This window comes from Acipenser ruthenus, chromosome 33, assembly GCF_902713425.1.
Source record: "Acipenser ruthenus chromosome 33, fAciRut3.2 maternal haplotype, whole genome shotgun sequence".
In the NCBI taxonomy this organism is placed as follows: domain Eukaryota; kingdom Metazoa; phylum Chordata; class Actinopteri; order Acipenseriformes; family Acipenseridae; genus Acipenser; species Acipenser ruthenus.
The window spans coordinates 3990468-4004730 of NC_081221.1; the positions used below are offsets into that span (position 1 = coordinate 3990468).

The window sequence follows — 14263 nt, forward strand, 5'->3', positions numbered from 1 at the left end:
ATCTTCAGATAATAACTGAGCCCAAGAGTCAATATTAGAGCATACGGCAACCCACCAATCTTTAGCTGTTTCTTTTAAGACAGAATTTAAGGTAGCGATGAGCACAGTGTCTGACAGGGAACGCAATGTTAGAAACGTACTACATACTGTTAGAGGGTCAGATCCCTCTCCTTCATCAAACCCAAGGAATTCAACCTTAATAAGTAATTTGCCTTGGAAAGTACCTTTACCAGTATTGGGTGGAATTACATTATAATTATCTGGGGTCTGTTTGGAAGCTGTAGTCCTGCCACTAGGTACTTGAAAACTGACGGCAGTTGAACTGGTATTTCTAGCAACCTTACTAGGAATAGGTCTATCTTCAGCCTTAGCTTGTAGCTGCTGATCTCTTCTAATGAAACAAACAATTACTGATTGCCATAAGTGATTCAATTCCAACCCAAACAATTGTTCCAATCTTGTACATTTTCTATCAATATAGTACCTTAGAATGTCTTCCTAACAAACTGTGCTCATAAGCAAACCCTTAATTTCTGATTCAGCTGCAGCTAAACTGTCAATAAAGTGGGCCAATTCTTCCTCACTGGGGGAGGTGGAAAAGCAGTCTCATCTAATGGCAACACCTGTTGAGGCTAATTTTCACTAATATAAAGTTAATCTAGCCTAATAGTTAGGTCATGCACAGGATCTCTGCATGTAACAAAAGGTCCTGCTGTGAAATCAAGAGGTAAACTATATCCCATGTCATCATTCTCCAGAGGATCTGTGCCAAGCTGTGAAGTTGCCATTGGTACGAGTGTTGAAACAATACTACCTTATTAGAATACAATAGCCAATACAACAGTGATTACAATTATTAACCTTGTCTTCTCCATACGGGCCACCAATCCTTGTAAATGTATTCATCCCAGTATTTGCGTTGTAGTCTTGTGCAGTTAACATCACCCTTTTTGAGAATCTAGACTACTGTTGTTTGCTTGGCCCATCCCAGTCAAGCAAATAATAATAGACAATGAGCAAGTACCTACACGAGAATATGCTGCAAAAACTTTAAGCCATTGAATCAGTACATTTCCACTAGTGTTGCTCTCAGCCTTATATGCCTATCCCATTCATAATTAGGGCCTATTGAAAAATAAAATAATTATGAGGTACACCTTCTTAAACATACAGAGCATGGTCCCCTTCCAAAATTACATTCAATAGCAATGCAGTGGCAATACAACGGGGCACCCATTTGCTAAACGCTAGTGATTTCCTTGCAATTTTTTTTTCACTCCTTTTCGATCCCAAATAATAATTTATTTAGGCCCTTTTATACGTTGCTTTCCCGCAAATAAAAATGCATTTCATCTCTTTTGCGTTTGAGGTAAGTGGGTTTATTTCAGACGGTGCATGAGTGACACTGGTAGTTGAGTTGAGGGTTGTGTTGAGTTCATAGGGCTGCGGTTTGCAAGGAGCCTTGCAGCTGGCCAATCACATTAATAGTCAAATGCATATTCATGAGCATAAATCAGAACACAGCCAAACAGCCAATCAAATCGACTGGTCAGCCAAAAAGCACAAGCTGCAACCCTCATTGGTTATGATGTGCTTACGCAGCTAAACTCTGTCTAGTCAACCCGCTTAAGCTAATTTTATTGCTGAATGTGATTTTATAATTAATATCAGACAAAATGTGTGTGCAAGCACTCTGGTCTTCTTGGTATTTGGATAATGACATCACTGTTAAAATGATTTGTTTGATCAGGATTTAAAACTAAGTATAGTGTCTACAACAAATATTCTGGCATTGCTACATTTTTATTTTCTTTTATATCGAATTTGAATGTTGCAAAGAAAAAGCTACTTATTTGCTCTGTACTAAACCGTTCCTGCAAATTTAGAACCTTAGGTACTAAACATTCAGAGAAAAACTAAACTTGAGGAGAGATTTGTATCCTTTCTCATGTTCAAGCAGGGAACACAGGTGTTTCATGTTTGTTGTTTGTGGGCAACAGTGTGGAGTAGTGGATAGGGCTCTGGACTCCTGACCGGAGGGTCGTGGGTTCAATCCCAGGTGGGGGACACTGCTGCTGTACTCTTGCGCAAGGTACGTTACATAGATTGTTCCAGTAAAAACCCAACTGTATAAATGGGTAATTGAATGTAAAAAGAATGTGTAAAAAAAATAATGTACAATGTGCTATCGTGTAACAATTATAAGTTTCCCTGGATAAGGGCATCTGCTAAGAAATAAATAATTGTAATTGAGTGTGATGATGTAACTAATTGATGCATTTTGATTAAGGCACTGCAGGCAGGCTACTCAACACACAGCACACATAGTGTGTCTACAAGACTGCATTACATTAGAAAAGACAGAATAGTAATAATCAAGCCACACTATCACAGTTCATATTACTCATATATTACTTTATTATGTAGGAAAACAACTAAACTCAGGTGGTTAATCTGAAAGGTTTGGTTGGAGTGTACATATTAAATGTATTTATACAACAGTAACAGATCATTTTTTTAAATGTTTTCATTATGGGGTTTTCCGATACACAATTATTAATAAGTTCAGGATTAAACAATCAAATGCATTTATTCTTCAAAATCTAACCCCTGATCACAAGTGAAATGAGTGGTTTGAACGTAACCCTCAGAACACCAGTGTTATCTACTTCACAAAGTTACCACACAATTCTCAGAAAGCCTGTGTTCTGTTGTTGATGTTTTCTTCCAGTGGCTGTATTGGTTATAGAGATCTGATGGAGAAATTTGCAGCAAGCAGAAATGTTCTTTCCGTAAAGATGTTTACCTGTCAGAGAGTAAATACATTGTATTCTTTGCCTTGGTTTGATCAGCCTATATATATTTTTTTGGAGCATTTTACAGTATTGAAAATTCGCCAGGATTGCATTAACCACTAGGTGGGTAGTGCAGTTCAATGATTCCCCAGTGCTGTAACATTCTCTAACATAATCCAGCAGAGGTTTGTGCCAGCACAGTATAGATTTACACGCATTTACAAAAAAACAAAATAACAAACTATACATGTTTTCTTACCTGGGTAGTGTGTCAGTGTTTGGATCACTGTAAAAACAAGAACACAAAAAGACAATAATAATGTACAGTATGTGTTTAAACTATGATTGAACTGTACTAAGGGGCAATGGTACTTCAGGAGATTTTGACATAGCTATTGTATAAACCAGCCTAAAATCCATTGTGTTGTAATTGCTGGTAGGTTGCTGGTGAGTTTTTCTTAGTCTAATGTTTGACTATGAGTTCAGGATTCAGTTACCTGCCATACAGTAAGCTTCTGTAAGGTAGGAGAGATCAGCCAAAGTGTCTTTTATGTTAGTAAATTTCAGCACCTGCAGTGCAAAGAAATGTATTGCTTGCAAAAGGAAAGAGAACCTATTTCCTAAGTGGCAGATCACTAGATGGCACTGGGTCTTACTCTATAAAGACACTTTGGCTAATCTGCCCTATGTTACAAATATCTACAGCAGGTCACTAAAACGAAGATCAGATCCTGAACTTTTTTTAGAAGGGTTAGTTACTTATCAGTAGGGATCCTAGGAATCAGTTTGCTGCAGAATAACGTGGTTTGTTTGTCTGATAACCAAATCAATGCATTTATCATATATAATCATCAATTTTGCTTTAATTTACGTAAACAGACTTGTCAAGGTTGAACGAGGCACATTCATGTTGATAAGTGGCTTGCCATTTACTTCAGTTTTTCAGACGTGCGTTGCTGTAATTTAACAAGCTGTTAAAGATGCCGTTATTGATTGATGGCACGAGTGAGCTTGTAATTTCCATAGACTTTAAAAGTGTACCTATAAATACTCCCCTATTACTGTTTGTGTATCTTATAATGTGACAGGGGGACTCAATTTTAGCCTTTTATTTTAATTGCGGAATAACACTTATAGCACTTATCTCGCAGATTTTAATTTTTTTTATCTGAGAATTTTGTTCTGTTTATTGCGGAAAACTAGGATCCCTGCTTATCAGTAAATTGGGCAGGTGGGGTGGTTAAGTTTTGGATGAAATATGAGGTTTTTATTGTTTAGAATGGATACATGCCGTGCTCAAGATAAGATGTGTACTGGGTGTTTTACGTATTGAAAAAACATAAATTGCATAAGATATTTAAATGCGCATAGCAATTTTGCTGAGTTCACATGTTATCAAGCTTGATATACTTCGATGATTCCCAGTGTCTCACTGATCAATTGTGAATATACTGCATGCGAACGGGTCAAATTCCAAGACCGGGTCAGCGAACTGTAGCCTGCCTAGGAACCAGAAGCATGTGATCAATAAGTTTCGGGTCTTTTCAGTGTTTGTAAGGGACCATGGTGTTACTCACTGCTGGGCCAGGATGAGGGGGATGTGGGAGCTGTCAGGGTCGAAGGGTCTCTGCAGGGGAGACATCCTCTCTCCGGTCCGGGTGTTGAACATGGGGAGGGTGGAGAGAGGCCGGGGGGCACTGCGACCCCCTGCCATGGTCCGCAGCTCGTCAGTGTTGTCATGGATGGTTTGGTGGTGATACAACTGAATGCTGGAACGGAAAAGAGACAGGGGGGAGGTGGGGGGGGGGCAAAGAATTGAGCACTCTGAAATGTGTAGTGTATTTTATACCTGTATTTTGTATCCCTGTAGATGCAGAATATCGATACAAGGAAATTAAAAAATGAGTCATTAGGCCCTGTTTTGAAGTGGTTGTGTTTAGCACCTTGAAAAGACCTCACTATGTCATGTGACTTTCTCTTGCTATAGGGCAGCAGTGTGGAGTAGTGGTTAGGGCTCTGGACTCTTGACCAGAGGGTTGTGGGTTCAATCCCCAGTGGGGGACACTGCTGTTGTACCCTTGAGCAAGGTACTTTACCTAGATTGCTCCAGTAAAAACCCAACTGTATAAATGGGTAATTGTATGTAAAAATAATGTGATATCTGTATAATGTGAAATCTTGTGACAATTGTAAGTCGCCCTGGATAAGGGCGTCTGCTAAGAAATAAATAATAATAATAATAATATGCATCACATATTATAGAAGCCACTTTCCCTGTCAATATAAATGTTTTTCTTAGTCTGATTGTTGATCAGTGAAACCCACGCCAAAGTACTTTTTTATTTTATAAAATGATTACACTCAAAATGATCGTTCAGCTGCTTTTTCTTGCTTTTTTAGTTGTTTGCTTGTTTGAATATTCTCTTAACGTGAAATTAAATTCAATGATGTCAGTCAAAAGAATCCATCCTATGCGCTTCACAATTGTTTTTGTACCAGTCCAGATACAGTGTGGATACATATAGATGATTTTTAAACAGTTTAAATTGACAGCTGTTAAGATACATAAAGTAGAACAAAAAAAGAAAGAAATACAAAATTAAAGAAATGGCTTACTCTGGTGTCTTTGCGTCCCGTTTTTCCCTAAAAATAAATAAAATAAAGCCATTAGATTTCTAACTATGGGGAAACTGCTAAATAATTTCATGTTAAATTTTCACTCAACGAAACTGCACAGGCTCAAAAAAATGGCTACACTGATGGCAGAAGCAGCTGGAGCCAACATGATAGTTGTGGAGTAGTCAAACAAGGTTTCTACTAGCAAGCTCAAAGCCAGATGTGCTATAGAGGAAATCAGCATTGGGTTATGGTTTTCGGCAGATTTCATTGTCATGTCATATACAAGTCAAAAGATTCCACTGTGCTATCCTTACTGTAGTCTGTGTAGTCTTAATGTATACCGTTTTACAGTACCTGAAGTAGTATATAATTTATTTTAGAGATAGAGCTTCCCACATCTCTCATGTAAATGACTTACAAAAACAGTTCGCACAGATTCCAAATCAGACCACAAACTGATAAGCTGCCTGCTAAGTTATGGAGCAGGAAAAGATGGGTTTCAGTGAGTAAATGCATGTACTTACACTCCCTCCCGACGGCAGCACATGATGTAGGCGAGGAGGAGAAACAGGATCAGTGCAAGCACCAGGGGGATCATGATGCTGCACATGTAGTCCAGGTAGAACTCGCGATCCTCGGGGGAGTCGGGCGGATCATACACCCCCTCACTCGGCAGAATTCCAGAACCGAGGGTGGGGCCTGGGGCAGGGGGCGTGGCCTGGGTCAGGTCAATCTGGAGAAAGGCAGTGCAGGTTATTATAAATTCCCAATATTGGAATGGAATACAGAACCATCCAGCATATCACAAAACGGAAACGATATATATTTATATTTAAATACAGAGATAGTCAGTTATCTGCAATAAACAATGCTTGCCACTAGGGGGTGCTAGACTTGGAATCTATATATGACGCTGTACTAAAACTGCCAAAAGTGTTTCAGTGGAAAAAAAAAAAGTTTTTTGTTCCATCTTGTGGTAGCTTTAAAATAGCAACTTCTTTACTGCTGTCAGTTGAAAAGAACTGTATGTACTCTTTAAGTACACAAACTACACTTCAATAGTCCCTGACTTGTATTCAGTAATACTGTAAATGAAAGCTGCAAGCCAGTTTCAGTTGTGGTGGGCAAGATAGCAGATCTCATAGAATTTCATTGTAGGTACTAGGTTGGCAACAGTAAACTGTATGATAATCCATCCATCCATTATCATTAACCGCTTACTCCTTTACAGGGTCGCGGTGAGCCGAAACCTAACCCAGCATACACAGGGCGCAAGGCGAGACTATACCCTGGACGGGATGCCAGTCCATCGCACTGTATGATAATAAAGAATTTAAATAATACAATAATGAAGAATTGCTGTTGTGTGGGCTCACCAGGGTGATGTTGCACCAGTCTATGTGGATGTGAGGACTGAACCACTCGTTACAGGATAGGATGGGTCTGAGATGCTGGCTGCAGCGTTGCTGGTTCATAGGCTCCAAGGCTTGCAGCAGACACTGGGAGAAGGGCACCTCCGAGCCCACCTTGATGTAAACCCTAAACACACACCCAGCATTATCAGTGTATAACCATTGCTATAATTGATAGGATACTATTATAGACTGCTAAGGACCTTTCAGCAAATCACAACGCTGTATCCCACGACACATCGCAAAGCAAATACCATTCCCCACAGTACCATACTAGCTTCCCACCATGCTTTATTCTCAGTGTTGATACAGTTGATGTCACCTGCTTTAAAAAATCATACCCATCAACCGCAGAGTCAATAGAAGCTGGTACGTCCCAATACTCTGCATATCTGAGTTAACAGTATTGTCTTCATTAATCTTTCCCCTCTTTTCAGTGAAAAGCACACTGGACAATGAACAGAAAACAAGTATAGATGGATTTTTTTTTTACTTAACAATAATAACAGTATATAATAGAGTTATAGGACAGCCAACATCACTGTATGGGCTATATCAACACTCTTTAATAAAATACCAGTGTATTACTTTAGGAAGGCCATTGTGTCACCACCAATTACAACAAACATTGCACAGTGGTCCTAATAAAGACACTTGTTTCGATACGGCTCCTGTTGATATTGTGAAAGTTCAATGCCTGCACCTGGTACATGTTTTGTAAGTTTTTTGAGTGTGGGTTGTTCATATTATTGTTTGGTATGTTAACCATTGTAGCAGAACAATTGCGACATTGTAGTGCCATAACAGAAGTACCATTGAAAATCATTTTAAAAGGTCAGTGCCTATAGCAGCTGGGACTCCTCCATTCTGTGCTTGCTCAGGCTAACGCTAATGGCACTGGGATTTATTATATGCACCTTGATTTGTTTTGCAGTTAGCTCTTTGTCTGGCTCGGTACAGTGCACTTATCTCACTTGAATAAATGGAAAGAAGTGGGTTAGCTGTGCTCCACAGCCTGCTGCATTCTCATAATTGGATTTCTAATGAATTACTTCCAGAAAGGGAGTTCTGGAAAGTTTATGGTTGGCAAACAAACACAGTCATTATAAAGCATTCTGTTGTCAACGCCTGTGTATTACACAGTACACATTGGCTCCCATCTCCACCATCATTATAAGGCCTACTTCTTAGCTCCCACCCAATGGTTTCCTAAGAGGCCTGTTAAAATGGGCCTGTATGTGTCTTTCTACTGCAGCTTAGGACTTAAAAGTATCACTTGAATAAACATTTTTGTTTTTTGTATACAAAACAAAATGGGCTGTAGGGAAATGTGAACAGTATGCTGAGAGGCAGAGACTGCATCCAATCCCTCTGAGCTTCAAATTGTGAACAAAAGTGGGTCATCATCATCATGACATGACCTCCTTGGAGTTGCCATGGTAACCGCCAAACAGCTTGGTGCTCTCAAATCATCACCCTGTTTTGGTTTCAATTACATCAATGCAGAGCAAAACAGAGAAGTAAAATTGCCCCTTACTTCTATTCATGTTCAAAACAGTGACTTCAGTTTGAAAGCAGGGCAATTACAAACAGGAATAGTCTGTCACCTCGGTTTGTCTCATACCCTAAATATACATGAGGCTCAGAGAATTTCCCTAGTGGTCTCCCATGTGCCATCTGGTGGCAGCGTTGACACATGACACCCCTGAGGTCTGTTTACCCAAATAATACAGTGAACGACTGCTGTATAGTCACTTCTTATAAATATGCAGGCAACTTAGGCAACTAAGAGCACTGTATTATGGAAGCACTGGGTTTAAGTCTTGGCATGTGTTAGTCAGGTCAGTAGGTAGAGAAGGTGCTGGATTGTCGTGTGGAAGGTAGTGTATATGAGTAGCTCAGTGATTAGAGAATGTGCTAGGCTGGTTTGAGTGACAGTGGTTTAAGAAAGCTATAGCTGCAGTGTGGTAGCCAATGGGTTTGAGTAGCTCAGTGTTTGTAGAAAGGGAACATTGTAGTGCACATCTGCAGTGTGCAAACAGCAATCTCACCGGTACCATTTGCTGACAGCCTTTTATTGAGGGTTCAATCATGTAGGAGTAAGGTGCTTCCCAGGGGCCTGTGTTGCCATGGCAACAGAGTTCCTGGGTAGGCCTCATGACCTTTTCTAACTTCAAACTGATTTGATAATTAACAGCTAAAGAGTGTGATCTAAAGCACAGTTATGTCGAAAGCACGTTATCTCTCAATGTATGTGTGCTTTGCTTAATGCCATTTTTTTTTTATTTCTTTAAACTAAAATTCACATTAGTTTAGGTATATAATCACTTCACTGCATTTCATTGAGTGGTATATTAGATATATCCATACTAGATAGATGTACTAAAATCCTGCTTTAAGATATATCCTGTCCACATTTACATGAGGTAGGGTGATAGCAGACTTTGTTTACACTCTATAAAAAGTTGTAATATGAACGAGTTGCAATTTAAAATAGAGGGAAGCTGAGAAAATATAGGTTTAGATAGCAAGCCCTATTTTACACAGTTATACACGTGTTTGTATTTACACAGGTAAAAATACAAGGGTTTTTTTTTTGGCCAGTTCCTATTCAGTCACTTTCCACTCACCCTTCCTTCAGCCCTGGGAGGGGGAGAGGCACGCGACCGCCCCTGTCCAATGCAGAGGTGATATTGACCACATGCAGGCGGTCAGTCGCCCACACTGCCTCCAGATCATTTAGAAAGTTCTTCTGGATCTGGGAAGGAAGGACCTCCTCTACGTCCCTTTTAGGGACAAAGAATTCCACCTGGTAGGGAATCCGCAAGCCTGAAAAAAGAGAATCTTTGGTTTGTTTGTAAGAGGTAGCAAATGGTCATTTTTTTTTTGGTTTACTTAATAAACTGGGTGCCCTTGCTCTCACCTCTATTTTATTAAAGATTTGGTGTAGTGGGTACTGTAAATATGAACCTGCTGTTATCTGTAAAGTAATCGTTTACAGGCCTACAGGCCCACACTAGCTTAGTGTGTCTCATGGTTTGTTAATGCTTACTTTAAATAGAGAAAGATCATTTTTCTTATGAGCATCACAGTGTATCCAGTTCATGCTTCCTCTGGCAGCAAAGCTGGCAATTGAAATCAAGGAACAGAAAATGACAATCAGCATTGCAGGGTGGAGCATGAACTGGATACACCACGGTGTTTATAGCAAGTCTCTTTCTAATGGCTCCCCTGGGCTGTCATTGTCCTACCGTGGGTCCCCACAGTGAAGGGAATTCTCTGTCTGACTGTGTCATATGTCCGTCTGTTTATAGCTGTCACCTGTTAACCGAGAAAGAAACAGAACAATTTTATAAGGCTTTTTTCAAATTAGACCATAGACATTGAAGACATTGAGAAAGACGTTTAGTCAAAACGGTTGTCATTGAAATTACTAAGTTTCTTTTAGTATACATTTATTTAGCACTATTGAGTGTTTTATATAGTTATGGACTTGGTCCTTGAGTTAGATACTGCCTTGGGTCTAATACAGTAGCGTGCAAATGTATTAGAACACATAAAGATTTGTCATTTATATCCTTTATATAACGACCCGCATGAAAACCTCTGGGTGTGAGAATTTCAATTATATATATTCATAATATATTTTTAAGAAATGTTAGTTGCACATTGTCGTAGCAGTAGAGACTCCCATCATCAATATGACACACCTCAATGACTGTCCTCCCCTGGTCAGCCGACGCTGGATTCCCGTACAGATAGCCATCGTGGCCGGGGCTTCTCTGAGAGTAACGCAGCCAACGGGGCAGGTCAGGATAGTTCTGTAAGTTACACTTAAACACGATGGGATCGTTGTACGTTATACCTAAACCACGGAAAATACAGAATTCTGAGGTTTAGTAAAAAGTAACCCTACAAAAGAAAATATTATTATTTGAAAAATATTGTTTTGCACGCAATACGTTTTTCATTACACATTTAATATTGGGTTTTTGTCTACTTACCATAGTGGCTAAGGAAGGGAGGGAATTCATTCTGGAAATGCTCTTTACTGAGCTCGTACACAAACAGGAGTCCCACACGAGGGGAGGTGTCAGCGTGGACGGAAGAGATACTGACCAGACACACTGCTAGGGGACGGGAGGAACATATAGGAAGATATTTGTTTAAATAACCAGTAAAGGGATAAAGTTATTATAGATAACAAATAATTCCATGTATTTTAACTGTTGTGTACTTCCATTAGCTACATAGGTCTCAGCTGTGTAGTTTTGAAAGAAACCAGGTGAAAGGACTAAGAATGGGCCACACTATCTGAAACTATTGCTTGCAAACAGAGATTTATTTAACCTAGTGTGATGCCATATTTCATGTTTTAAAAAAATAAATAAAATCATGTTTACTATAAAAGGTGTTCAAAACTGCACATTCGGAACAATAGGGTAGCTTTCTGAATTTCCTTGGTTAGCTACAGTTTCTTTAATAACAAATGAAAAGAAGATAATGTACAGATCTTTCACCAGTAAAACTATCGAACATCATTTTAGTAAGGACATGAATACAATAGCTGGCACAGCCAGCGGTGCTCTCTGTCCTAAATGCCACAGGGACCCCATTATAATCCCAGTGAATTACGCTAAGTAAATCCTAGCAGATATTCACAGACCACAGCAACACAATGTGTTTCAACAACTATTGTATGCTTGTCCTTTTGACTGATCAGAAAGTGATATTATTTGTTCCTTACAAGTATTCTAACATTACTGGATAGCTTTCCTTTTTAAAAACTCAGATTACACCCTGGAACAAACAATATTCATCAGTCTATTTATACAAATGTTCCATCAGTGTCTTCCTAGGTTGATACAGTTAAGACTATCTTCTTTCACTCTTGGCCTTTGTGTTGCAGAACTAGTAACAAGCTACCCAGAATAACGTTGACGGTTTTGGCAATTTACCAAGCTAATATTTTCTTTTAATAAAATGGTGTACTTTTGAGTAAAAACCTTCATAAATATGATGTCATCTAACCCTTTTATGTGCGAAAGGACGAATAAACATTATCAAGCCAGACACACACAGTGAAAAGAGAAAAACAGCATAACATTTCAACTAAGTACCCACGAAATGTAATACTGAGCACTAGCCAAAATGTTTGTCTACATGACTTAGTTTCTTATATCTTAAACGTATTATTTAAACATTTCTAATAATTAAAGACTTGCCTGTTACAAAGAGGACCCAGCTTCTGTCCCCAGCCATGGTTGTTGGGAGATTCTGATTGACAGGAGCAAATGGTGAGAAGGCCATCTATTTATACTAACTCCATTGGGTTTCCTAGGACTACTTTTATATATAGCACCGCGTTCTGTTCACTGTGAGAAGACGTGCATACCCATTGCCAATGGCATCGAATGACAGTCATTACCGTACTCCCAGAGAGGAGTGATTGGCTCAGTAGTTAAAGCACTGGACTGCATACCGGACAGCAATGCAAAAAGCATTGCCCATCAGTTGTCATGAATGTGTGTATTTTATGTGTATTGTATTATATTTTACATGCATTTTAAATTAGATTCTCATCTGCTGCCATAAAGAATGATCTTTACATGGTACAACAGTGACACCTGGTGGTGTAATTTGTATATCCCGCACCTCAGTCAGCATCTTGGCTTAATTGATTTCTTTGATGCCTGATTGGATCCATTCTCAGTGTTTCTTTAGTGCAGGAAAGACGATTGAATGTGATTGTTCTGCATATTTAATATGGTGGAGGCCCCATGTATATACTTACTTTAGGGTTTTACTTATATTATTATTATTATTATTATTTATTTCTTAGCAGACACCCTTATCCAGGGCGACTTAAAATTGTTACAAGATATCAAATTTTGTTTACATACAATTACATTATTTTTTACACATTATTTTTACATACAATTACCCATTTATACAGTTCGGTTTTTACTGGAGCAATCTAGGGAAAGTACCTTGCTCCTCCGGTCAAGAGTCCAGAGCCCTAACCACCACTCCTCACTGCTGCCCTATATCTAAAAAACTGCTTATCCAGTTAAGATGAAACTTGGTCATCCACAAGTTATTGAGAGTATCAGAAATGGGAGTATATGGAGATGCCATTCCACTCATTTGTCCATATAGCATGTGTACATATGATATACAGCATGTGTACATATGATGTATACTGTATGCACATGTTACATTTTCACATCTAGAGAACTCCTTATCCAAAACAAGACAAAAAGCTTGTATTAAATCACAGCTCTTATTCAGAGGGCATGAGTGTGGGTGGTAGTAAATGTGTATGCATTTCCTGTCACGCTAATGCTTCATGAATACAGCACAGAGTGTTTGGATTTATACAGTTCTGAATCATAGCTCACCTGTCTGTTCACCTGCCAACCTTCTTGCCTGCAATGTATGAACAGCTACCATCACTATAGTGTTTCTCCCTATACACAACATTGAGGAACAGCACTGGCTAACACTTCACATTGTGTCCCTAATTACTGTGTATTTACATAGTAGTTACTTAGTAAATACATGTTTACTAACAGATCATTACAATGTTAGTATGCATAGTTACAATGTACTTAATGTGTAAATCATTTTGCATGGTATATGTAAGTACACAATTGTATCAGAAAAGGGTTAGGGTAAGGGTTATGGGGGATAGGGTTAGGGTTGGAACTATGTGGTGCAAAAGGATTTACACATTAAGTACATTTTAACTGTGTATAATAACATTGTTATTATGTGTAAGTACACCTGTATTAACTAAGTAACTACTATGTAAATACACAGTCATTAGAGACACTTAATGTAAAGCGTTACCCAGCATCACTTCACTTGAGCGGCAGTTGATAAAAGATGCTCATCTCTGGATGTTTAGAGCTATACTGATCTGCCAGTGTATGGCTAATCTGAGTTTCTGCTAGCTGTGAGGTTACAGATTCTAATGCAAACAAAAACCATCAAATCAGACTTTTTCTACAGGTATTATTCTGTGCATAAGGCATGGATATTTTTTTTTTCATATACAGTATATCATTACCAATATATTATTTTTTCTCTGTTAATTGTAAACCAAACTGATTCTCTTTATAATGCCTGTATGAAATATGAGCAGTAGATAGTAATTGGTACCTGCTGTAAATACTGTAAAAACAAACACTAAGTAACAAAAAGTTTCACTGATATTTTAGTTCAAAATCCTCCTTGTGCAATAATCAATATCCAAACTTTCTTTCTGTTAAATATTCACAGTGATAAATATATAACACCACATTGCTTTACATTGCAATTTAACAAAATCTGGTGACGTTTCCATAAGTTTTTAAGAAATTAGTATAATTTGGGGATTTTTTTTAATGATATATGGAAGGAATTGAGGAACGTACAGTAATATAGGGTGACCAT

At 38.6% G+C, this 14263-nt stretch overlaps 1 protein-coding gene across 3 annotated transcripts; it reads right to left on the bottom strand.

The window, feature by feature from the left end:
• Window positions 1–2394: 2394 nt before the first annotated feature.
• On the bottom strand, window positions 2395–12184 carry sgca (sarcoglycan, alpha). 3 transcript variants are annotated; one of them, XM_059006742.1, is made up of 11 exons: window positions 12052–12184; window positions 10831–10956; window positions 10537–10659; window positions 10078–10147; window positions 9457–9655; window positions 6791–6953; window positions 5939–6147; window positions 5412–5438; window positions 4373–4564; window positions 3055–3081; window positions 2395–2806 (listed from the first exon to the last, which is right to left on the bottom strand). In XM_059006742.1, the coding sequence occupies exons 2-11, from the start codon at window positions 10858–10860 to the stop codon at window positions 2803–2805; spliced, it is 1044 nt and encodes a 347-aa protein (XP_058862725.1). In that variant the 5' UTR covers window positions 10861–10956; window positions 12052–12184; the 3' UTR covers window positions 2395–2802. The 3 variants fall into 3 exon arrangements, with proteins under 3 accessions (XP_058862725.1, XP_058862726.1, XP_058862724.1); XM_059006743.1 differs by having other exon boundaries at window positions 10831–10953; window positions 12052–12181; XM_059006741.1 differs by having other exon boundaries at window positions 10537–10691; window positions 12052–12131.
• Between the last annotated feature and the right edge of the window lie 2079 nt (window positions 12185–14263).